At 37.7% G+C, this 27,068-nt stretch overlaps 1 protein-coding gene across 2 annotated transcripts in view; it reads left to right on the top strand.

The window, feature by feature from the left end:
• Positions 1-27,068, top strand: part of LOC131676946 (tubulin polyglutamylase TTLL5) — a 64,767-nt gene that overhangs the window by 18,220 nt on the left and 19,479 nt on the right. Inside the window, exon 2 of one of the 2 annotated variants that reach the window (XM_058956387.1) lies at positions 11,652-11,735. Coding sequence is in view for 1 of the 2 variants with exons in the window: in XM_058956386.1 (XP_058812369.1) it covers positions 14,138-14,304 (167 nt within the window). In the remaining variant the exon portion in view is untranslated. Of the gene's footprint in view, positions 1-11,651; positions 11,736-13,924; positions 14,305-27,068 lie in introns of those variants that run through there. The other variant, XM_058956386.1, reaches the window with a different exon arrangement.

The following is a 27,068-nucleotide window of genomic DNA, read 5'->3' as shown; positions in this document are numbered from 1 at the left end:
AATTGTAATAGAGACATGCAATTGTGGCAACACTGGTCATGGTGGGGGAACACGCACATTCGTTTCAGTTATGATGGTAGTAGCAGCAGAAAGGAATGGAAAAGCAGTGCACGAAAACGAGCGAGAGAAGATAATTTAAATTCTCTTTCTTTCTTTCCACACATCGTATTTCTTATATTGCTTTCTGAAAATTATTTGTTATACACCATAAAATGTAAATTTCAGTTTAACTCTTATTAGAACACAATTAATTGGTCCTGTAAAGAACCGTTTATTGTTTTATTGCGGGAGCATAATTCAGACGCACTCCCCGCGGACACGGTGAGTTAGAAAGCACTATTTTGCATTCTCGAACAAACCGACCAAGTAGGCATCGTTGGCTTCTCGGGGCATCATTACGACTGAGCTTTGTAAGCGTAGCTCGACTTTGCAGTCCTGCACAATCTCACGACCCAGACGCTGGAACGATAGCCTACTCTATTGCCCTTTAGTTGGGGCGGAATTCTTGCAGGGCGACAGTTCCTGATCGGGTTGCGATGAGTCACCAGTAGCTGGGGCACTTTTTCCGCCGTCGTCATCGTCGACTGCTTTTCTTCGGTGGACTGGCTACTTGCTAGTGCTTGAACGAATACGAATGATGAGAAAAACCGACCGACAGATATTTATATAATCGCGCTAATATGCACTACTATCGCTTTCTCCCTCGTTCTCGTGCCGTGCATGAGCCTTTCCTTTCCGTCCGGCTTCTAATGGCCTAACCAAAGGAATATACCGTCTTTCCCCCACCAAGTGCTCTCGTCAAGCAACCCAATGCGAATAACCATACGAACAAACATGTAGTGGACCTATATATAAACTTTTCATTATTTTGTTCGGTTGGTCTACCATAACGACGGCTCTGTGCGGGATGGGCTGAAAATTTTCACTTTCCCGAGTCGTTTTCGAATGATTTTTCAAAAAACTTTTTTTTTGTTATTAGTACATGTTATACATACTTCAAATTTTAATACAGCATAGAGGAACATATTTGCAACAAATTGGCCTAAAAATCAAATCATTCTGTTAAGTATGATAAAAGTTATTAACGTTCAAAATCTGACGCGGCGCCGCAGCCGATATTTTGAAACGGGACCCCTATATTGAAGCCTTAAATGTATTCTACATTAAAATTTAAAATCGATTTACAAAAAACCCTATTTTTGATTAGGATGATTTTTTTTCCTAGATAGGTAATTATATTCCTTACCTACCGTCAAAAATTCAAGTTGGGTACTAAAAGTTATTTTAAAAAAAACTTTTCATTGTCCTAACTGATTTTTTTTCAGTGTATTTTTATCGAAAACTAATCCAATGAAAGTCATAATCATCTCAGAATCCATTTTCCCAGCTGCTAATTGCCTGATACATGCAAAAAGTATCAGTAACGAATTTGGTATATATTAATAACAAACTTGAATGAATACTGGAAGACTGGAAGATCGGAAGACTGGAAGATTGGAAGACTAAAAGACTGGAAGACTGGAAGACAAGAAGACTGGAAGACTTGAAGACTGCAGTTAATTTTTTCCTCTCAAAACTGATAAATTTTATGAAACAATTGACAAACTTTTCTAAAAATTATTTTATGTCTGATGGAGCAGCAGCACAATACCAAAATAAGAAAAACTTTGCAAGCTTGTGTAGATTCCAATCAAAGTATGAGTTAAGCGCAGAATGGCATTTTGTTGCAGCATCCCATGGAAAAGGACTTTGTGATGCTATTTGTGGCACTCTCAAGCGAATGGCAAAAAGAGCCAGTCTTGCTCGCGACTATGGAAATACCATAACAAGTCCCCGAGAGTTATATAACTGATAAAAATATCACAAAATTAATTTTCTGCTACATATTCACTGAACGGTACAACAAAATGTCAGAAGAACTCTAAGAGCTGTAAAATAACGCCAAAACAATATCTGGAACTCAAAAATTCCACAGTTTTGTGCCTATTCCTGGGAGCAAAATAAAGACGAAAAGGTATTCTAATTCAGAAGATGAACCAAAAATTTTTTTGTTGTATAGAAATAATACAAAATAGCATGCATGAAGTTAGTTTTAAGACAAATGTAATATATAAAAATAAATAAATAATTATGTGGAATTCAATTCTTTCTCTGATTCTTTCTTAGCACTAAACAAGAAAATAATAAAGTAATAATAGAATATTTGTTTAACCACATAAACTTTTTTCAATGGGATTATTGATTAAGGGGTTACATACCTTTTAGTGATGAAAATGTCAAGAAAGTTTGAATTTACGTAAAGGAATAAAACATCGATTTCATTACATCAAACTTATGATATTTTGGTAGCACATTTTTCAGTAAAATAAATAAGCATAAGTTTATAACAATAAATTGATAATTGGCGGAGCTATGGCTTTTTCCCCGAAACCCTTTTTTATTTGCGGTGATCACGATTGGAGACCAATAGATCATCTAAAATCCCAAAATTCAAAAAATTCCATTAGTATATGAGTATTCCTCGTACCTTAACGATTAGTTGAATAAATAATAATTTTTTCATGCATTCGAGAACGTTTTTAGTAAATAATCGCTGTTTTAAGCTCTAAAAATTGTATTAAAAAATTCTTATCCATGAAACACAAATTTATGAATAAAAATGGAATCGTTAAAGTATGAGGAAAATTAATTACGTTACGTTAATAAAATTGATTGAGTAGTTTTGTGGCAATCGTGATCACGGAAAAACCATTTTAGTAAAGCGACATTTCGAGATAATCGAGTTTAAAATTTGAAATTACCACTGCTCTTGGTAAATGAAGCGCGCTTGGAAGCGCTGTAACTTTCGATCTATTTGTCGGATCTTTATAAAAATTTGGGAAAACATTCTCAAGGAGTTTCGATTCTATAAGAAAGACTTTTATCACTTAGTAATTGACGTTCAAAATGGCGGTATTTTCAACCCACTTTATTTAATAACTCTTAAGTTCTGAAATAAAAAATGTTGACGTCTTCCACAAATATCTGTAATTTCTTAATTTCAACAACTTCATGGAACATTTGAAGAATTGCAAAAATCTCAGAAAAAAGTTATAATGAAAAAAATATTTTTTGGGTGCTTCCCACAAACAACGTGCTTTATCTCAACACCGTTACATTTTGGAGAGTTTGCATGTTCAACAAGTTTTCTCGCAGTAGAATTTTCTAAAACTTTGTCATTGACATCATGCCTCTATCTCGAAAGTTAGTGAAAATAAATTTTCTATCTCACTTTTAGGTGAATTGATCACAATTCAGTATACATCATAATAAGGGGGCTTCCATTCTGAAAAAGTGTTGCTAACACACCAAATCGCTAAAATCAATTCCTAGAGCATCATTAATTAAACGCACGTTTTGGTACCATTGCGACCACTGTGCACTGTGGTGGGAATCGACTACTGATACACCACCATGCGCTTTTAGGCCGCATGCAAAACTGACTCAGACACCACTTCGTTAAAAATTGAATAACTACTTCTGTTAAAGTTGGATTTATTTGCAGTCTTCAACGAAGTTGTAGGCATTAAAATTGTGTTTCTTATATTTGCTTATTTTTCCTAGCGGTGAAAATGCGGCCAAGAGGGAGGGGACTAGAAATCAACTGTGGGGTGGGCCGATAGCGGTCATTTGATCCTGTCATTCTTGAATCAAGATTTTTTTTTAAATAATATCAAAATAAATTAATAAATCCACAAATTAACAAATTACCAAACAAATCAATAAAATAATACATGAATGAATAAAATAATTGAACCGTGTTTGTTGAAGATGCGTTGCTTCTTCGTTTCTCCAAAACATTTTTTTGATTAAATTTCGCCAATCGGCGAAAACAGCGAGTCTGTAGAACAAAACCCACTGTGCCTCTGTCCATCACCATCGACAGTCTGGCAGTGAAAACATCAGGGTATGCCACCAACGACGACGGTTTCTAACGTGACTTTGGTTGGTTATCAACTACTACTTCAAGCACATGTTAAAATTCTCCAGCAATTTTCTTTCGTGTGCGCTTTTCCCAAACTGCTCACACACGTAACCCGATCGAAATTCTGCCAGTGCGTGAAGGCACTTGTGTTGTTTTCCATCGTTCCAGTACACGTTACTCACTATTTATTGTTGCATTGATTGGCTGCCAAACAACGCCCATTATGTGAAGTTTACGATCGAAGGTTGCAGCACATGGGCACCGATTGCACCGCCGTCGTTGTTACTATGCCTTGCTTGATTTATTAGGTGAAGCAAGAGTATTGCAGGAAAATTCAATTTATTACCCGTAAACATAATAATTCTCCGCTCCGCCATTGGGTTCCGTCGGTATACATGGGAATCATCACGTCGCCGAAGCGATTCAGCGAATTTCCGAATTCGCGATCCACGAGTGTGTTGTCAAAGGAGGTCGTCGCCGGCATCGACATCAAGTTTGCAAATTGATTCATCCGATTGGTACCTATGTATTAGGTGAGCCAGCTGCCATAACGCCGCACGGCAAGCAGCAGCGTTCGAATCGGAAAATCCCGGGGCACGACACCATTCGAACCTAGGTCGGATCTATAAATCATGACCCAACAAGTTTTGTGCCTTGAAGAGCGTGACCTCTCCGATGGTGGATTGATTGCGGCGAAAAATTCGAAATTGGATAATGAATGCATGCAAGCTTGCGCCGCCGCCCGTCTGAAAGTGCACGTTCGTGTTGGTCGATGGTACACAACGTTTCCGTCAGACGAAATTAGAAAGAAGCTTTTGGTATGCGAATTTTGAAAATGTTCATGAATGTTATGCTTTCTGAACATATTGTTGACTTGTTGTTTGAAAATACCCAACGGAATAAGCTTTTAAAAAGGTTTCTCTTAAAATCACCAAAATTTGATTCTGATTCTGGTTGGTTCTGACTTCAAAAACGATTAGTTGGAAAAGTTGAAATAAATGACAGCAGTACACTAACACTACCTGCCAGAGAGTAGTCGAATCTCTATTGAATTTCTCCGTAGTGGATTCTGCCTGTACTTAGATGCGACTGATTGAGATCGAAGTTTATTCGGGATCGATTTGTTACATTTGAACAGGACTAATAATTCTAAAATTGCTTCGCGCATCCATATCTCATTATACTCCTGCCGGAGCAGGATGAATTGCGATGTGATAGAGACGTTGCCATTAATCCAGTTTCAAACTAATTCTGTCGGATAATGTCAAAAACAAACAAACGATAGTATGGCAAAATCATAATATTTACCGCGGAAAATGACACAGACAGACAGAGTTAGCAGAGGATTTCGGTAAGCATACAATTTTAGGTTCCCACTGTCCATTGGGACAGACAGAACCGGCATTGTAATCGCAGCAAATAGTTCACTCATGCATTGCATCATTGCTGCCAGTTCCGAGCTACATGCGCCCCATTCTTCCTATCCCCCTATGGTGGTCCACAACTGGTTCGAGACGAGTGCGGTAATATATTGCTACAATTACGAACTTCCACTTCTGACTGCCCCTCACAGAATAGCGAATAGCACTTTTTCACAATGCAAATGCTATCGTACTATTTTGACTATTTCCGTCGGTTTCGGACTGTGATTGAGAATGACCCGAATGTGGGACAAGTTCGTTTCCCTTCGCGGTGCAATAGGGTACGTTGGATGATTCAATCCGAAAATCAGCGCATGGTCTAGGTCTGCATGATTACAACGGGAATCAGAGAAAGGGGTCAGATTTATAATAGTAGTTTGTCAAAGTAACATTGATTTAAGCAGAACCATTTAGAGTCCAACTATTATTATAGATCTAAAACAGTCGTCTCTTCAGTAGCTGACAGACCGTTTTGGCCATCTTAGACCAGAAGTCGAATTAAGCCAGAATACTGATTTCTTTAAACATCTCAATAAAGGATAAATGGTAGCCGAAGTGGCAGCATGGAAACATAAAAAGCAATAATTCACTTCCCAAACATATAATTGAATTGCCCCGGCTGTTTTAATTGGCGTGGCATTTGAGTGATTTAATTTGACGTTCAACCGTAGCTCTCGATAGACGAAAAGCTTAACACGATAATGCCTACTAGCTAGTCGAAACGAACCATCCGATCAGTCTGACATTATAAGCCAAACAGAGCAGCAAACATTGATACAGAACAGAATGTACAGGGCGCGGAAAGGTTCGGGTAATTTTGTTTATTGCGTGTTCGATTGAAATCGCTGTTTCGCCTCGTAACCGTGTATCGTTACATTACGCCGACGTGATTTGCCCAAGCACACAAAGGTTACGCGAGAATTCGTATCTTATAAAAACCGCTTTCATTCAAAAATTCGCGTTGATTTACAAATTTATGTAATAAAAACTTTATTAGTTAGAAAAATTGATGCTTACGCGAAGTTTTAGCGCTTCTCACATCACGGAACTTTACTCAAAGAGTTATATTTTTTTATTTAGGAATTCTGCAATATGAAGAGTTTTCCAAGATACTCCATTGCATGTCATTTCAAACACTTTTATTCCAGTTTTACAGGTATTTTTTGTTAGTTAAATTAGCAGAGCTCCGAAAAAATTTGCACCAAAAAGGGACCAGCGAAATATTTGTCAATTTTCAGTAACAATGATGTTGATTTTCAGTGTTTTGTGGTACTCGGAAGTCGCCATCTTGGATTTCAAAATGGTGTCAATCACCAATTTCCATTATCTACTGACGAGGGTTTTCAGAATTTTGTGGTAACCGAAAACCGCCATCTTGAATTTCAAAATGACATCAATCATCAATTTTCGTTATCTACTAACCATCACCTTTCAAATAAGACCCATATTGATGAGGATTTTCAGTGTTTTATAGGAACCGAAAGCCGCCATCTTAGATTTCGAAATGGCGTCAATCATCTTTTTTTTTATATGCTGACCACTCCTTTTTAAGCGAAACCCATATTGATGATTTTCAGTGTTTGTGGTAACCGCAAGCCACCATATTGGATTTAAAAATGACGTAAATCATCAATTTTTGTTATCTTGCTGACGATCATCTTTCAAATAAGACACATATTAAATATAGCTCGTTGTCTGCTAGCCATCGTCTTTCAAATAAGACTTATATTGATAAGGGTTTTCAGTTTTGTAGCAACTGAAAACCGCCATCATGAATTTCGCTACCTACTAACCATCACCTTTTATACAACACCCGTATTGATGAAAGAGATTGTTAAGCGCTAAGAAATCTTGTATGCAGAACTCTTCATTTTATAAAGTCTATAATTTATTCAACGCATCACCAGAATACGCCAAGCGGACTAATAACCTAAGAGAATTTAAGCAGGCCTGCAAGATATTTGTGAAGCAGAGGCCTTTGGATTTATAAGAGAGAAGGATGGGCATACACGGAAGTGAAGTAAGATTGAAGGGATCTCTCATGAGTGAAAACTATTATCGAAATATATCTGCTCGTAAACCTTCCGCACTACAAAAGATGTGTATGGGTGTGAGGTGGGCCATCCCAGGATAAAAAAACACAATCAATTGTTGTGTTTTGTAGCATCCGAAGGCCGCTTGGATTTCAACATTGCGTCAAACATCATTTTTCGTTATCTATGGACTACCAGTTTTCAAATGGCACTCTTGTTGACTCGTTTTCATTATTTTATGGTAAACGAAAACCGATATCTTGGATCTCAAATTGGCGTGAATCATCCGTTTTCGTTATCTACTCAACGTCACCGTTCAAATGGTTTCCACATATTGATAAGTGTTTTCAGTGTTTTGTAGCAATCAGAAGCTTCCATTTTGGATTTCAGAATGGCGTCAATCATCAGTTTTCGTTATCTACTAACCATCACTTTTCAAATGACACGCGTATTAATGATAGTTTTCTATATTTTGTTCTAACCGGAAGCAGCCATCTTGAATTTTAAACTATCGTTAATTATCAATTCCCAAACAAGTAATCGCGATTCCCATGGCGTCGCCAGGGTTGTGTTAAATTAATAATTTTTTATCATTCCCAGGTCCGAATAAGAGAATGACTATGTTCCTATCGTCTGGTTTGATATTCTATATCATTCTTACCCTGAACAATTTGTTGAACCATTTTTTTGCGCTAATTCCTGTTCGGCCCACTTTTACCGGAGATTGCAACAATTATACTACATATTTCTATAAGTGTATAAATGTTTAAAAGAGGACCTAATGGCGTACCATGGAAAACATTTCATATTTTCAAAATTTCTAAATTGAACAATAGGGTTCTTTAAGCCAAGTCCGTGATTTGAGTGGTGTTAAAAATTTTCCGAAGAAACCATTCTTCTATTTAATGGAAGAGAAAAAAATTAATGCTGTTTTTGGTACGGATTTTGAACTAATGAGTTTTTTGGGCGGATTTTTGAATTATTGCGATTCCGCATAAATACAAAAAAACGCGCATAAAATTTCAATGTATAGGACACATTAAAAAGAGAAAAAAAGCTTTTGAATGTAGCCCTTCCGGAAGTCACAGACACCGTTCTGAAACTTAACCGAAAACCGCTTTACAGATTCAGGCTTTCACCTAAACGTAGATAATAACACGACTGCCGGAAGAATAAGAGATCGATCGTCAGTCCACCTTATACTTCTATTCGAGTCAAAGCCGAAAACGAGCAAACTGAACGACAACTAACAGCCTCTTGATCTGGTATTGGTTGTCTTAAGAACCATGAGTGTATTCGACATAGTCGCCTATATTCATTTTCACTACATACGCCATTCTGTACTGATATTATTCATCACGTTACACAGTGTTGTCTAGCTGGATAAAACCTCAAAAAAAATTTTTTCATAACTAACATTTTTCTATGTTTGTGAAGAAGTTGAATAGAGTTTTCTCAAAATATTAAATCTTGAGGACAACAATTAGATTTTTTGCTGAACTTTAAAGATGAAATAGATGATTCTACAAAAACTGTATTCAAATCACTCTCATGCAAATAAAAATACCTCTTTAGAGTCGAACTGGCTTTATTTGAAAGGTTATTAGTTAGGTTTATAATTACCGTTGACCTTTTTAGTGGTAATGATGACCGAATTGACCTTTTTAGTGGTAATGATGCGAGACGAAAGAATTTTTCCTTCCTATCTGACTCTACAATCTAAAGCTATTATAAATTTACACAAACTACGCTATGCACATATAAAGGGCAGATTCCTACGTGCCACCACTGTGATCAGACGGCACACTGTGGAAAACGAAAAACGCTGAAGAGAATGAACACCCAACAAACAATTTAGCTAGATAATAAATTGTAAAGTAAGTGCTCAGCTTATTCTCTCGTATCAAAGGTTTGTGTTCAGCTTTAATTGTTTGTTGGGCACTTATTCAATTCAAAATAAAATTTTGAATAGCACTATCTGATGTACCATACGTGACGTTATTTGTGATTTCTGTATGTATTAAAAAAATAGCCAGTTTTCGGAAGGAGTTGGAAAAGCTACGAAATCCAAATCCATGAAACTAGTTTTCCTAAATCTTACACTTATTGTTCAACGAAGGGCCTTACAGCAGTTAGCTGGAACCTTGACCGCAATCGAAACGCTGTTTTATTCCAGCCGGGTTGAATTTACTGGGCGGTATAGCTTCACACTAAACTGGCTGCACCTGCACACATGTATAATCAAGACATAATGGTGAAATTCAATCGAGTTTCCTCGTAAAATGCCTCGTGCATGTATAATTGCGAATAGTGTCAATGACGCATGTCTTATATCCGACCCATCCTCGCAATATGTGTGCTTTCATAGTGAATATGACTGTTGATAACATAGACATGATATAGCGCAGCGGTTCTCAACCTTTTTCGTACCACGGACCCCTTAGAAATTGCCCTTGGTTGCTGCGGACCCCCACGGATAAACATCGATTTTGTATGCTATCAATATGTTATTTTCAGTTTGTTAGGAAACAAGACATAAAATTCCAATCTGAACTCGGAAAATATATTTATCTTCGCGGACCCCCATCAATGACTTCGCGACCCCAGGTTAAGAATCATTGATATAGCGCATAATGTGAACCGTCACTTCTGATGATTTCAAAAGGGTTGTATCATATTGGTGCAACAATAAGCGTTCACTCATACGCTGCTATAAAATAAAAAATTAAATGTGCTGTACAAATGTACAAGTGATCTAGACCTAAAGGTCCAATACAATACGAAACCGCGTTTGAACAATTTGATGTATCCTCAAAATATTGATTCACACCAAAAAATCTTTTTTTCGGGTTTTTCGAAACTTAAAAATTAGCGGTCATTTTTCAACTGATTTCATATTTTTTAATGGTAATGAAGCAATTACCATGCCATCGGTATGCTATAGGACGCTTGAAACGGAAACCGCATGGTATTTTTAGCAAAAAACTTAATCTAGTTGGAATGATCATTTCTTCATTTTCAAAAAACACTCAAAAATTGAAAACCGGTTGGAAAATGACGGCGTAGCTAATTTTTTAGTACCGGAAGATTTTGAGGGTATATATTTCTCATACTTTACTACTTGATAAGTTCTATACTTGGTCGTTTGAATAGTATTCACTATAGCACCGTGTAATCGTCAGTTATGCAAATGCTCATTAAATAATTTAATTGGAATACTTTACACTTAGCAGTACGAATCTGCATATTTAATACTGGACCTGGCCCAATCTGACAGGGAAGAGGTGTTAGATGTAACTCTCTGCCTCGACAGTATTACGTATGAGTTGGCAAATTGGCAAAGAGTTTGTTCTATTTTCTCAAGTACAATTGCCGTATTATAGTCGGGACACTGACAAACCTATGTACCTGTAACGGAATTCCTGCTTTTTCAATAAAAATACAGATTCCGGCTGATTTTTGCCCGATTGCACCTGAATGCAGACCTTATGGCAAAATGCAATTGATACAACAGATGACGCTAGTGTGCAGTCTGAACATGCTCTTTTTTCAGTCGGACAAATCTTGCTGATCGACTTCCGAATCAATATTTGAGCTAAATTTGAATTAGAATTGTATTTAGCAATCGAAAAATAAACTGACCGAGAGACTTTTGTTTGTGTGCCACAATTCCGACTAGAACATATTTCGCTCCTCGGGAATCCTACCGGAATACATTCGCAATAAATTGCATACGTTATTTTAATCTAGATGTTCATACCTTATAGGTCATCAGATCTAATTCGTATTATTGTATTCCTAACACAAATTCAAACAAACCAGCAATGCCCAACCAACATAACTAATTTCCCTCATGTCCATAGTATTTTGGCAAGTGCGAACATCCCGTTTGCCCGAAGCAGCAGCACGACGATGTGCCTGTTAAAACTCGACCGATATTGACATTCGGTCAACAGTTTATTTACAAGCGTTCATGGCAGCGAGCGACCCTGTGTGCGGAATACTAATGATTTGTTTTGTTGCGAAATGTAACCAATTTATAGATGCTGATTTGCGACCCGGTAATGGTGCGTGCAGGTATTTGCTAACGGTACTAAGCTGCTATTCATTCTTCGATATGCCGTGTAGTTTCGGGTAGCTTGGGCCGCCCCCAAAATACGAATAAATTATTCCGATTCGGATCCGACTAAATCCAACGGTGTTTCATTGAATTTCTTTTTCCATTTCTTACAGGCAATCGAAAAATCATAATTAGCACAATGACGAGCGCTAATCGTTGGACTTTGTGAACTCAATGTCAGCTTCTTAGGGTTGCCGGTAAGTTTATGTATTTGTTTAGGGTACTCAGTAGACCGATGAAATGCTTAGATGTTGTTTGAAAATAAAATAATAATAATACTTATTATATTTATTTCGTTGGCTATTTTCGGCAAATTTAAGACTAAGTGAAACGAAAGCAATGAAATTGAAAGACGGATAGGTATTCTAGAACGAATCAGTTATAAACTTTTAACGGAAAACTAGGACTAGGCAGGCTCATATGGACATGATCGAAAGGAAATGTGAAAAATCCTTTGCCTTCTGCTAAGTAAAATCTAAATCTAATCGACTCGAAACACAAAACATCATAATTTCACCTATTGCAAAAACAAAAAGGAGATCTAGTGTAGTCTCACTTGCGAAAAAGAAGCTTGTTTAGCTTAGCTTAGGTAGACTCCCCGTAGTTGCACTTCGTGATCGTGATTTGTGAAGAGAATATGAAATAATTTTGAGCGGCCCAAAATTAGCTGTGAATTGATTTATGGCCTACTGTTCAACTAGCGAGCATAAATTTTATTATTTTATTGTTAGCGCCGTCCATTTGACGATAAAGCATCTTTGAGCCAGGTAAAATCGACTGTCTGTAGCAAAAAATCTCCAGTTTACGTTTGAACGTCGTAGAAGCCACAAGCATTTTGCCGCCGATGATCCGCTTTGTTAGATCCTAGAAGGAACGCTAACAGTAGCAAACGAAAGCTGCCCTCAAAATTGCTTCTACCACGAAATGTGTTAAGAAGCCGCACTGTTACAACAAATGGTTGGTCCTTATTAGACCGACAAAACTATCCTGATAAGAAATTGATATTTGGTATTTTCATTTTTGGAAAATAACTTCCCTCTCATCGGGTTCATTATTTTCAATAACAATTTCCAAATCAGTGAGATAAAACAAATATACGTTTTGGAATGGATGGGCACGAGTAAAGGAGAACTCTGAATGTCCAATTTAAAAGAAGTACGAAAATACCTATAATAAATTGGATAAAAAAGTGACCTTTACGGAAAAATGCTTGTACCGTTTCTAAATATTTAACAGTTGCAGTTTATGAGTTGTTTTTTAACGTCAATTAATTCCGCTATACTGAATGAAATCTAGCGCTTAGGTTGATTCGCATTAAAAATAGTTTTTGAACTATTTTACTTTGAACTGACAGCAAGTTGGTGTCAGTTACTGACGAGTGGAATCGACTTTTCTATGAAACAAATTTTACATAGCACAGTATTGAAATTTTATATAGCAAGTATTGAGCGTTTTTCTGAATTTTGAAACAAGATTAACAATCCATGTATTAAGGTTCAAAGTGTATGTAACGCTTCCGTTTTGAAAATATGGAAATGACACCTAGTGTAGTCCTACGTCAAAAACTCGTTTTTTCTCTCTTTTCTTGATAAAAAAGCAATTTTTCGCGTGAATATCAAAATACCTATTTACGAAAAAGAGGCTTACAAGGCATACAATCTTGAATGCAACATTTCATTCAACCTGCACAACTTCTCGCGTTTGCCGTGTAAAAGCAAAACAAATTGTAGATACAAATAAACAAACCGTAGTCGTTAAGGAATCACTCTATGTAGCATAGTTTTTGTTGCTATATCTGGATTTCTTCATTCAGACGCCAAACATCAATAAATAAGTGCATATATTTCTATCCTATACAGTTTTCGATAGACCGTGCTTCCCGGCCGTTAAATTGAGTAACATGCAGCGTAGAAGCTGTAGTTAGTTCAAACCGTGCACCCGGTGAGCCTAACACGTTACCGGTTATGCACTTTTTCTAACAGTCTCATCGGTGCAGTCCTCATCGGAACGTGGTTCATTCACTTTCTTCTATTCAGCAACCTCGCCGGATCAACCTCGCGAAAGTATTTACCTAGGTACTACATACATAAAATACATATCGGCGCGCTATAGACCTAGATTTGGGGCCACCGTGGCGACGGCAGAACAATAATAATCGGTGGCACCGATTCACACCTTGCTGCGTTTCCATAGAGAACCCGTTGTTTGAAGGCGCGAACAAGCTGTGAGTAGTGTTCTCTCCAATCAATGACGGGCTATCTGTGAACCGTCTGTGTCGTATCTAACCTGGCCTACTAAGCATGTCACTTTTTTCCGTTCGATGGTTGGACATTGGTGTATATCAATTTCCAGTTTTAGTGTAGCGAAACCGCGCTCAATGGCAACTGGCCAATAAACCCTGTGTGTGTTTGCCTAAAAGGGATAACAGCGATTCACGATGGCATATACCTAGGCACATGTACGGCAGTAATGGATGCGGTTTAAAGGAAAAGAGAAAAAACGTGATGACCAAGTGGTGGTACTACGAGAAAGGTGACGAAGGACAACGACATATTTGAGGTCTGAGACATGCGGTCAACCTGCAGTGACAAAAGGGAAAATGCTGCTAATTGATCGATCGACGGTTCCATATTTGGGCACGGAGCTGATTAGTGGTGAGGCAATCCGGTTTGTTGGTGCAATCGAAGACCACAGAAGCAGCAGCATCGACGGCAGTTGTTACTGCAACAGCAACATGAATAACTTTCAGCGATTCAGTTTGTACAAGTAAAACACTCGAACGTCATCTGAGAGGCTGAGAGCAAGAGTGGGTTAAAAATTCGCTGCGAGCAAAAGCGGTATACGTTTTATTTAGAGCAAAACCGGTTTAAGTACCAGTCAGAGCAGAAATGGGATAAAAAAACCTTAGCGCAAAAGTGGGTTAAAAAGATATACCACTTTTGCCCTGAGAGGATATATATTCCATTTTTATTCTAAGAATGTTTTCAAAAATGATTTATCACCAATCAGGGAAAACCATCATCAATATGGGTATCATTTGAAAGGAGGTGGTTAGTAGATATGGGAAATCGATAATTACGCCATTTTGAATTCCAAGATGGCGACTTCCGTTACCACAAAATAGTGAGAACCACCATCAATATGGGTGTCATTTGAAAGGAGATGGTGAGCAGACACCGAAAATTGACCATCACCGCCATTTTGAAATCCAAGATGGCGACTTCCGGTTACCACAAAATAGTGAGAACCACCATCAATATGAGTGTCATTTGAAAGGGGATAGTGAGCAGACACCGAAAATTGACCATTACCACCATTTTGAAATCCAAGATGGCGACTTCCGGTTACCACAAAATAGTGAGAACCACCATCAATATGGGTGTCATTTGAAAGGAGATGGTGAGCAGACACCGAAAATTGACCATCACCGCCATTTTGAAATCCAAGATGGCGACTTCCGGTTACCACAAAATAGCGAGAACCACCATCAATATGGGTGTCATTTGAAAGGAGATAGTGAGCAGACACCGAAAATTGACCATTACCGCCATTTTGAAATCCAAGATGGCGACTTCCGCTCACCACAAAATAATGAGAACCACCATCAATATGGGTGCAATTTGAAAGGGGATGGTGAGCAGACACCGAAAATTGACCTTCACCGCCATTTTGAAATCCAAGATGGCGACTTCCGGTTACCACAAAATAGTGAGAACCACCATCAATATGGGTGTCATTTGAAAGGGAATGGTGAGCAGACATCGAAAATTGACTTTCACCGCCATTTTGAAATCCAAGATGGCGACTTCCGGTTACCACAAAATAGTGAGAACCACCATCAATATGGGTGTCATTTGAAAGGGAATGGTGAGCAGACATCGAAAATTGACCACCACCGCCATTTTGAAATCCAAGATGGCGACTTCCGGTTACCACAAAATAGTGAGAACCACCATCAATATGGGTGTCATTTGAAAGAGGATGATCAGCACACACCGAAAATTGACCATTACCGCCATTTTGAATTCCAAGATGGCGACTTCCGGTTACCACAAAATAGTGAGAACCACCATCAATATGGGTGTCATTTGAAAGGGAATGGTGAGCAGACATCGAAAATTGACTTTCACCGCCATTTTGAAATCCAAGATGGCGACTTCCGGTTACCACAAAATAGTGAGAACCACCATCAATATGGGTGTCATTTGAAAGGGAATGGTGAGCAGACATCGAAAATTGACTTTCACCGCCATTTTGAAATCCAAGATGGCGACTTCCGGTTACCACAAAATAGTGAGAACCACCATCAATATGGGTGTCATTTGAAAGGGAATGATGAGCAGGCACCGAAAATTGACCACCACCGCCATTTTGAAATCCAAGATGGCGACTTCCGGTTACCACAAAATAGTGAGAACCACCATCAATATGAGTGTCATTTGAAAGAGGATGATCAGCAGACACCGAAAATTGATCATTACCGCCATTTTGAAATCCAAGATGGCGACTTCCGGTTACCATAATATAGTGAGAACCACCATCAATATGGGTGTCATTTTATAGGGGATGGTCAGCAAACACTAAAAATTCACCATCACCGCCATTTTAAAATCCAAGATGGCGACTTCCGGTTATCACAAAATAGTGAGAACCACCATCAATATGGGTGTCATTTGAAAGGAGGTGGTTAGCAGACACCGAATATTGATCATTACCGCCATTTTGAAATCCAAGATGGCGACTTCCGCTTACCACAATATAGTGAGAACCACCATCAATATGGGTGTCATTTGAAAAGGGGTGTCAGTAGATATCGGAAATTGATTATTACGTAATTTTGAAATCCAAGATGGCGACTTTCAGTTACCACAAAATAGTGAGAACCACCATTAATATGGGTGTCATTTAAAAAGGGTCAGTAGACATCGGAAATCGATTGTTACGCCATTTTGAAATCCAAGATAGCGGCTTCCGGTAACCACAAAGTAGAGAGAACCATCATCAATATGGGTATAATTTGAAAGCGGGTGTCAGTAAATATCGGGAATTGATTATTACGTCATTTTGAAATCCAAGATGGCGATTTCCGGTTACCACAAAATAGTGAGAACCACCATCAATATGGGTGGGGTGGTCAGTAGACATCGGAAATCGACAATTAGGCTATTTTGAAATCCAATATGGTCACTTCCGGTTACCAGAAAATAGTGAGAACCATCATAAACATGGGTAACGTTTGAAAGGGGGTGTTCAGTAGTAGCCGTTTTAGATCCGATTTTCTTTCACTGCAAACATTACATTGCAACAACACGGTTTTATGCCTAAATGATCGACAACGACCAACCTGCTCTCGTTTACAACATATGTACTCGATGGATTTACTGACGGATTGCGAACCGATGCTGTTCACATGGATCGGTTCGGCCTTCGACAAAATCAACCATGATGTCGCAATAGCGAAGCTGGACAAACTCGGTATTCATGGACAACTTCTGCGTTGGTTCCTCGATGGAAGGCAATTCCAAATCAGCATTAAGGACTTCTGCACCATTCTTCACTACATCCGGCATCTCAATAGGTAGCCATCTCGGTCCATTAATTTTCCTCCTCTACTTTAATGACATCAATATTAAATTACAAGGACCCCGCCTTTCTTTCGCGCATGATATGAAAATTTTTCGACAAATACGGGATAAAACCGATTCCGAGTTTTTTCAGAGTGAACTGGAGAGCTTTAGTACGTGATGTGACCTAAACAGAATGGTTTTACATCCGAGTAAATGCTCAATCGTTACGTTCACTCGGAAACGCTATCCGATTCAGTTTAACTACCATTTATTCGACTCGAGCATTCCAAGACACTCTCACGTCAAGGGTGGTGGAGTCATCATGGATGCAGCACCACACACTTCATGCTTCGTGGATGAGGCATGAAGACAATAAAGATAAAACAACCCAATGTAAGAGCATGGGAGGTATGAGCCTAGAAGCGCAAGAGCATGGGAGATATGAGCCTAGAAGCGACCGGGCCCACTATATGCTGGATACTGTCAACGTCTGTACATCAACATACGGATGCCACCCCCTGGATAAGAATGATCGACCCGCGCGAAATTAAAATTTTGTGATTTGTTTCTCGCATCAATAAAAATATTATATATGCACTTCCATATTAATTTTAGTGGTTTTAAAATAGGTTATATGAGGAAAAAAGCGAAAAAATGCTAATTTTCAATAAAATTGCTTTTGGTTCACTTCAATCCATTTTTGGGTTTATTAATATTCCTTGGATCTTCAAATTTTAAAGGTGTATGAAATGACACCAATACTGATGGTGGTTCTCACTATTTTGTGGTAACCGGAAGTCGCCATCTTGGAATTCAAAATGGCGGTGAAGGTCAATTTTCGATGTCTGCTCACCATCCTCTTTCAAATGACACCCATATTGATGGTGGTTCTCATTATTTTTTGGTAACCGGAAGTCGCCATCTTGGATTTCAAAATGGCGGTGAAGGTGAATTTTCGGTTTCTGCTGATCATCTTCTTTCAAATGACACCCATATTGATGGTGGTTCTCACTATTTTTTGGTAACCGGAAGTCGCCATCTTGGATTTCAAAATGGCGGTGAAGGTGAATTTTCGGTTTCTGCTGATCATCCTCTTTCAAATGACACCCATATTGATGGTGGTTCTCACTATTTTGTGGTAACCGGAAGTCGCCATGTTGGATTTCAAAATGGCGGTGAAGGTCAATTTTCGCTGTCTGCTCACCATCCTCTTTCAAATGACACCCATATTGATGGTGGTTCTCACTATTTTGTGGTAACCGGAAGTCGCCATCTTGGATTTCAAAATGGCGGTGGTGGTCAATTTTCGATGTCTGCTCACCATTCCCTTTCAAATGACACCCATATTGATGGTGGTTCTCACTATTTTGTGGTAACCGGAAGTCGCCATCTTGGATTTCAAAATGGCGGTGAAAGTCAATTTTCGATGTCTGCTCACCATTCCCTTTCAAATGACACCCATATTGATGGTGGTTCTCACTATTTTGTGGTAACCGGAAGTCGCCATCTTGGATTTCAAAATGGCGGTGAAAGTCAATTTTCGATGTCTGCTCACCATTCCCTTTCAAATGACACCCATATTGATGGTGGTTCTCACTATTTTGTGGTAACCGGAAGTCGCCATCTTGGAATTCAAAATGGCGGTAATGGTCAATTTTCGGTGTGTGCTGATCATCCTCTTTCAAATGACACCCATATTGATGGTGGTTCTCACTATTTTGTGGTAACCGGAAGTCGCCATCTTGGATTTCAAAATGGCGGTGGTGGTCAATTTTCGATGTCTGCTCACCATCCCCTTTCAAATGACACCCATATTGATGGTGGTTCTCACTATTTTGTGGTAACCGGAAGTCGCCATCTTGGATTTCAAAATGGCGGTGGTGGTCAATTTTCGGTGTCTGCTCACCATCCTCTTTCAAATGACACCCATATTGATGGTGGTTCTCACTATTTTGTGGTAACGGAAGTCGCCATCTTGGATTTCAAAATGGCGGAAATGGTCAATTTTCGGTGTTTGCTGATCATCCTCTTTCAAATGACACCCATATTGATGGTGGTTCTCCCTATTTTATGGTAACAGGAAGTCGCCATCTTGGATTTCAAAATGGCGGTGAAGGTCAATTTTCGATGTCTGCTCACCATCCCCTTTCAAATGACACCCATATTGATGGTGGTTCTCACTACTTTGTGGGAACCGGAAGTCGCCATCTTGGATTTCAAAATGGCGGCAATCGTCAATTTCCGATGCCTATTGACCTATACGGATCCCATATTACACGATTTTTAAGGCATCGAAAAATTTAAAAAAAATTTCATTTCCCACAAGTCCGAATAAGAAAATTCTGATTCTTTTCTTAGCGCAAAAATGGGTTAATAATCTATACCAGTCTTGCCCTGAAAATTTTGTCGAACCATTTTTGCGCGAATTAATATTTGATCCACTTTTGCCTGAGGTGTCATGACTATACCATTTCTGATCTAACAGAATATTTTAACCCACTTTTGCTCTGAACAAAATTTTAACCCACTCTTACTCTCAGCCTCTCATCTATTCACGGCACGAGCAATTCAAACACGTACATATGGCATGTCGAATATTCTAATCATTTTCGTTCATTTTCACGCAATTAGAATTTGCATCGTCATCAGCATGCCATCAAGCAGGGCCTAAAATTCTCATACCCATTCAATGAACGATGAAATTCACTGAGTTCACCTTCGTCTTTTCGCTGCCTCCTTCGTTACTAAATTCACACAAAGCAAAACAATAAAAACAACGCCCCTTCTTCTTTCGATTCTATGGAAGCGAGTAGCAGAAGTAGTGACTTTCGTTTTCCTATGACAATACGAAAATTCAATCTCGTTTTAATTTCAAATCAGTAATTTTGATTTTGATTTTAATTTTCATTAAATGAAATTATAGCAATGTGCATCATAAAATGCAACTAGAACGCCGCAAATACAGGAAATATGCACACCAATAGTGCTTCGGTCGTCCAATACAATCGATAGCTTGTAATTCTCCCAAATCGAACAACGACAAATAAATATCGTTACTAGTTTCTTTTCGTTTGGCCAGCGCTATGTGCAATATCGTAGAGACTAATGTCGTTCTCAATTTCGAAGCGAAAACGAATGTGTGGAGGAAATAATGAAATTGAATTTACCCGCATGCTTTGTCGTAGGCCGTTGTCTCATTTTCGGTTTCGTAATGTTCTAGTGGTTTAGAAAGTAGCATCGCTCGCTCGTCATTTTCGTCAGATTTTGGTAAACGAAAAAAACATTTTTCGACTCTGCCATCAAGTCCTTCGACGATGGGAGTCGATAATGATTAGCTGCACGCGTCTAGCTTTGATGGTAGTAGTGAATCAACGTGCACAAGGTTGCACCTAGAATTTGAACCAAGTTCGATATTTCATTATGTATTGTTTCGAGAATTTTTCCACTGCGAATCCATCATTGGCTTATTGTGGATTTGTACGGAAGGTCATTCTATCGCGTTGAGAGCCGTTAAAATGGAACTGAAACCAAATCATTTTTTTGTTATTTTATGACGGATCTCTTTTCTAGACTAAGTTTTTCTAGGCTAGAGTAAAACATAAAAAATATATTACACGTATCCACTAGGTGGGACAAAAATAAAATACAGTTATTCAACTTCTAGTGACTGAGAGGATCTTCAACAACACCTCCCATGTAGAAATCCTAAAACTGCCCACTAGGTGGTGGGTGGTGGATGGGCGAAACGTGCTCTTGTTCTTATTGGTGTCATTAACCTCAACACGGTGCTCCACATAAATATTTACATTTCACCTCCACTCTGGGTTACTCCACTATTTATGCAGTGTCGGTGGGTGGTTTTGGCTGAACTAACCGGAGTACACGCCAACTGTATGTACATACTGTGAAGTGAAGTGTTTTTGGTTCACCGGGTTAATTGGCGAAACGTTAAACTGTGGATTGTCGGTTGTATGATTTTGGTGTATCATGTAACAATATTATGCAGTCTAGCAACGGAAACACTTTTCCAGCAACTATATCCACAGATGAATTTCAGTTAATGTTTATATGTACACGCGCATATTATGTTGCTGTAGCTAGTTCGGTGTAGTTCAAAGTTAGCTTTTCTAACAATAACTTAACATTGAAACTCCATTTTACGGTTTCTGGAGTATGCATGCAAAGCTATGCAAGTCTGCCATATCCCCAGGTTAGGCTCACGGCAGAACTAGGTCAAACGATAGAGGACACGCGACAATGCATTCGTTGTGCCGGAAAAAGAGTGAAATTCAACACGTTTGTTGTCTATTTTGTGGCTTGATTGTTATTGGATATTTTATTTGTTTGGTTTGGTTACGTAGGGATATGGGAAGTGTAAGCTCACTATCGCTTGTATCGTTGAAAATTTGGAAAAGACTAGACCATAACGCCAGATATCTTTTTTTTGGATTATCTATCAAGTTCAAGAAAACCTATCAAGCACCGTAAAAGATATGATACATACTTATCTTGATGTTATATGCTGGTACGATAATGTATCGATTATACAGTGAAGACTCCATTTTATCAGCCCCCGATTTTATCTACTCCCGATTTTGTCAGCTTTTTGATCCGATTTAGTCAACCTCATATGAATAACCGTTTGATGGGCTTTAGCAGAAGAACCAAGTCACATTGGAGTAATTCTTTCTAGAGCATATTTTTCTTATCTTAAAGGTACGAAATATGTAAACATAAAAAAATCATTTTTTTAAACTTTGCGCTGGAAGACCCTCGTAATATAAATTTATACTAAATAATACAAATGGTTTATGAAGTTATGTCTGGGGACTAAAGAAGAATATTTCAGAAGCTTCAAATTATTAGTATGAAAATAAATCGAATTTTTTTTGCGTTTCGAATGGATCTCTTCAGTAACTGGCGCTGTCTTGGCAACCAAGCACTAAATCCAAAAAAGCTACACATCTTGTGTGGACGCCCAAATCTACTGGCTTGTCAGAAACTATATCTCGGGAAGCAAGCACAGAAGTTCTAGTTCGCTAGTGAGAGAGTTGGTTTTTGGCCTGCGAACCTAAACGCCTGCCACTATGCAAAGATTCTCCCTAAAGGAAAAATTTAGATTTCACCAAATTAGTGGCGAGTCGTCCAATACCTGATTTAAATAAAAAAAAAGTTGAATTTTACGTTTCGTATTCCTTTTATCAATAACCGGCTCTGTCGTCTTGGCAACTAAAATATGACACCGGTTTGACTGTCCATCCGTCAAACAAGACAGTGCCAGTTATTGATGAGATCAGTTCGATACGCAACATCTAACTTTAACCAGTTAATCCTTTCGTGCCCAACTTTAGCCTAGCACATGTAGGCAACGAAAACCAATTTTCCTCAAAATTGTTGACGTCAAGAAACTCAAAGTACATGTTTTGATTAAGAAAGTTGCTCCTCTCGCAGTGCTAGATACCGTTCAAATTTTATCTTCCGATACTGTAAAGAATATTCACCATAGTCCAATCGCATGAAAAAGGTTGCCGAAGGCCAGTCTTAATTGATATGTTTTTAAAAACGCTTTTAATCCACCTAACAGTCTGATGAGACATTTCTTATAACTCTTATCACTTTCTTCGGATATTATATCGTTTGAGAACATTTAGAACTTGATGCTTCGCGATGTTTTTGATAACACATACTACATGGGATAGTGGCAGGACTCAGAGAATCGCTCAAATCAGCATAGGACAACATCAGTGCTAGAAATCTCAAACCAAATAAATGGGAAAGCGAAAAATGGCCCATTAAATAGACATACCAACGAATTATTGTTAATGCTCTGTTAATAAAATATCTAAATTGTGGTGGGAAAACTGAATTTTCCTAAAGGGGTTATATATTGTACTGAGCCAAAAAAATCGAATTTTTTTTTGAATCGATTTGAAGTTTATACTTTACTCAAATTTCCAACGCGACTGAGAACTAAGAAATCAACGCTTTTTCTTGAAAACTACTAGCAGTGACACCATTCAAAGAAAATCAACAGTGAATATTTCCAGACTAGGTTTTATTTCCTATTTAAGAACTATTGTGTTTTATATTCTAGATTGCATGATTCAGTGATCGAAACCCAAAACTTCATAAAGTATTTGAAATTATTAAATTAAAATTTGTTTTTGCTATTGAAATTGACAAAATTATAGTATCGCCCCTTTGGCGATTGTTTACTTTTTCGGTCCCACCTATCAGCATTGAAGTATCGCCCTTACGTTTTTTACAATAACTACAGTTTTACACCACCGATTTCGTCCGGGTTTTTTCAATGGCAATCATTGTTACTATTTACAGCTGGTATCAGCTTGATAATCCTAAAAAATACGAAAAAACAGTTTCGCCTCTAAACTGCTAGCAAAAAAAGTATCGCCCTGATTGTTTGCATGGAGCGTGGAGGGCAAAACTTTAAATAAACAAACAAAAATACAGTTTCGCCCGTTGTATTTTTTGCTGTAGTTTAAGAAAGCAAAATCGTAGAATCCAAATTTTTAGGTTAATTTGTTGCGTTTCAAAGCCCTCATTCGCATGTATGAAAAAAAGCCTTATGTTTATATTTGTAAGTATCGCCCTTTTCACAAAAAAGCGTTGGAATGAAATCGCAGCTCCTGATATCACGCTATCTCTGAAGTGCATGCGTGCATAGTTCCAAATTTTACTTCGACTTCGACTTTTTCTAAAGGTGACTTCCCAGTAGTATCCTTGATTTGAATTATTATCGCTAATCCTAATGCCAAAGAACAAATAAAAACCTCTCGAAAACGAACCGTTTGGGAAAATCATCATCATTACTGGAATTTTCATTTTCACGAAACTTTTCGATAACCTTCCGTCACTTGCGTTAATGCACTGGGTGCACAGTGCTCTGAAAACCTAGCGAAATCGTCTTAGGGCACCAGCGGGTCTAAATCAGAGCTATCTGTGCGGCGAGTTAAATCTGTAAAGAATACTAAAAATTAATTTCTCTTCCATAATTTTCAGTTCAGCAATTCGAGAGATCGTGCTCACCGCAAGCCATGAAAAATAGACTACGTTGTGAAGCGATGGTCATTATTTATTAAAAAATCACGGTTAAATAATAAATTAAACTATTAAAAAAATTCAAATAGTTTTTAATTTTCACAAACTTATTAGGAAAAATTGTTTAATAAGCTTACGTAATATTGTGTAGGAAAAAAGCTGAAAGTTTCAGTATTTTCTCTATCTGCAACATATAAACCCTTAAGTATACCAATTAAATGGTATACGAATTGGAATAAGTTCGTCAAATTTTGGAAGAAGTAACTAATAACCCCTTGAAAGCTACCTAAAAATTGTTGTAGTTCGATGCAATAAAAAAATCCCCAAAAATGAAATGTACCTATTAATGTGAAATAATACATACAATAAAGAATAATACATACAATAAAGACCCATTTTTATCTATCTCATGGTGTATTTTAGGCGGACATAATGGGGACATTGACTAAATCGGGCAATTTTTTTTTTCTTTTTAATAAACTGAAGCTGTTAAAATATTCTTCCCGTCCCTTGATGTAGTCTGATAACTATTTCTGATTATGATGAACTTTTTATTTTTACATATTTCCATCTTCATGATAAGGAAAACATGCGCAAGAAAGGATTTACTCGAATTCAGTCTTGTTCGTCTGCTAGAGCCCATCAAACATATGTTCATATTTGGCTGATAAAATCGGGGTTTCAATGTATTATAATAGATATTCAGCATTCGAAGAAGTTTCTTGTGAACGAGTGTAGAACGACTTTGTTTCTACTTGCTTGCCAGAAATTCGGTTTGGTGAAAATCGATCATACTGTCCAAACGGCATAATTCCGAAACCGTAATTTTTGAAGTTTTAAAATTATGCATAAATAATTTTTCAGAAAATAGTAACAGAGTTCGTGTTGTCTTTAGCGAATTTGTTGAGACTTTATTATAATCATGAATATTAACTTGAGAAAATTCACCATAAATACTTGTTGGACGATATACCGTCAAAATTATTTTATCAAATGATGCGCTGTTTAACGTTTGTAAAACTCATTGAAGATACTAAACCTCCGAAATTGGCGGTTTCAAAATGATGCTATCTTGACCATAAATTACTGTTTTTAAACATTTGACCTATACATATAATTGGTCATACAACAAAAATCAAATGCTCATCAAAATCGATCAGAACCTGCTAGCGTCGAATGGAAATCGTCGTTTTTCATAAATTTCTCTCTACATTCGAAAAGTGTTATCCTCGTTATTAATCATATTACGTTTTCGTCTCAACTCGACGCATTCCCAAAATAAAAACCTGTTTTAATCCACCTAGTGGTGCAATTGTGCTTGTCTCATTTGTCCAGACTACGATTCCATGGCTGGTTATGTTCAATACAATGGTGGAAATGAATATTACATGTTTAGTACGATTTGCACATACATACAATGGATCGACAGCCACGATCTTGAGATACTATGTGATACTATGTGATACTGAAACATCGCTTGAAACCAGCGGCGGATCATGGAGAAAGATCCGGGAGGTCCAGGCCCTGCCGAACATTTTCAACTTGTTAAGAAATTTTAAACTAGTTTTAATTTTAAAGTAGCAACCCCTCACTGCATACTTCCTCCGGGCCGGTATGATTGACGATTTTTAGAGTGATTGCATAACCTTTGTATATTAGAAAGGCAAAAATGTACCAAAGTCCAAAAAAGTCAATTTTTGTCAAACATCTCAATGTTTCATGCATTTTAAAGTCATTTGGCATCAAAAATACAAATTTGATTTTGAAATTTTTCATTTCATTTGTGCAAATCGATCCAGCCATCTCTGATTAACAAAGGTTACATTTTTTTCCACATATACACATACACACACATACATACACACAGACATTTTCCGATCTCGACGAACTCAGTCGATTGGAGTATGACACTCGGCCCTCCGGGTCGGGATTAGACTGACGAATTTTAGAGTGAATGAGAAAAGCAAAAACATGTTTAGCAAATGTTGAAAGTTATGCATTTTTTTGGTGAGCAGTTCTATGTTTCATAGACATTAAATCAATTTTAACTTCGCTTCCTATTAACTAAAGACCCTTATTACAGTACATTTCTACAAAAACGAGCTCAATTTGAAAATAAATCTGAGGATTATGATTGATTACAGAACTCTGGAATTTTCTATTGGAATGTTTCCAGGCAGGAATTTGATATTGATGCAATTAGACAACTGTGAAATCAAGACCAATAGATCAGTTACATATCAGGACCCCATTCCGACAATTTATCAAAAGTCCTCATGATGTTTACAACAACAGGTTATCAATGTACGGATCAAATAATTGTTATTGTAATATTGAATTAAATCAGTCTGCATCAATAAATTTTCAACTTCAATCCAATATTTTTTTGGGTCTGGTGGGGGGGTGGTGGTTGTATGGTGTTAAACCCCAAAACCTTCTCTTGGCTACGCCGTTGCTTGGAGTTATTTATTTCGCTTTTCATTTTCCGATATGTTTCAGATCGATCCGATGGTTATAAGTTAGAAAAAATGCAGTCAGAAGGTTCGCACAAATGAACATTTTTGTACTGATAAGTTATCAAGTTCCTTCCAGACAACTTGGAAGTGTTCGGTGATTATTTCTAGCGGTTGTAGATAGAAAAATAATAATGTTTGTCTTATTTCAATGGATTATTACTATATTGAACAATAAATAGGCGACAAAGAGTAATCCACAAACAACAAGCCATAACTTTTAAAGTATTCAAAATAGATATTTGAAGTCTTCAGTAAAGTTATTCGCAAAAGTAAGAGCTACAAATTTGCTGAAGACATCATTTTGATATAATCACTTCCAAGAAAATTTGTGAAAATATCTCACTCATAGGGGGATTAATTAGCAAAACCACAATACCAAAAGAAAGGG

Source organism: Topomyia yanbarensis, chromosome 1, assembly GCF_030247195.1.
Source record: "Topomyia yanbarensis strain Yona2022 chromosome 1, ASM3024719v1, whole genome shotgun sequence".
NCBI lineage: Eukaryota > Metazoa > Arthropoda > Insecta > Diptera > Culicidae > Topomyia > Topomyia yanbarensis.
This window is presented reverse-complemented; position numbering and strand designations above follow the sequence as displayed.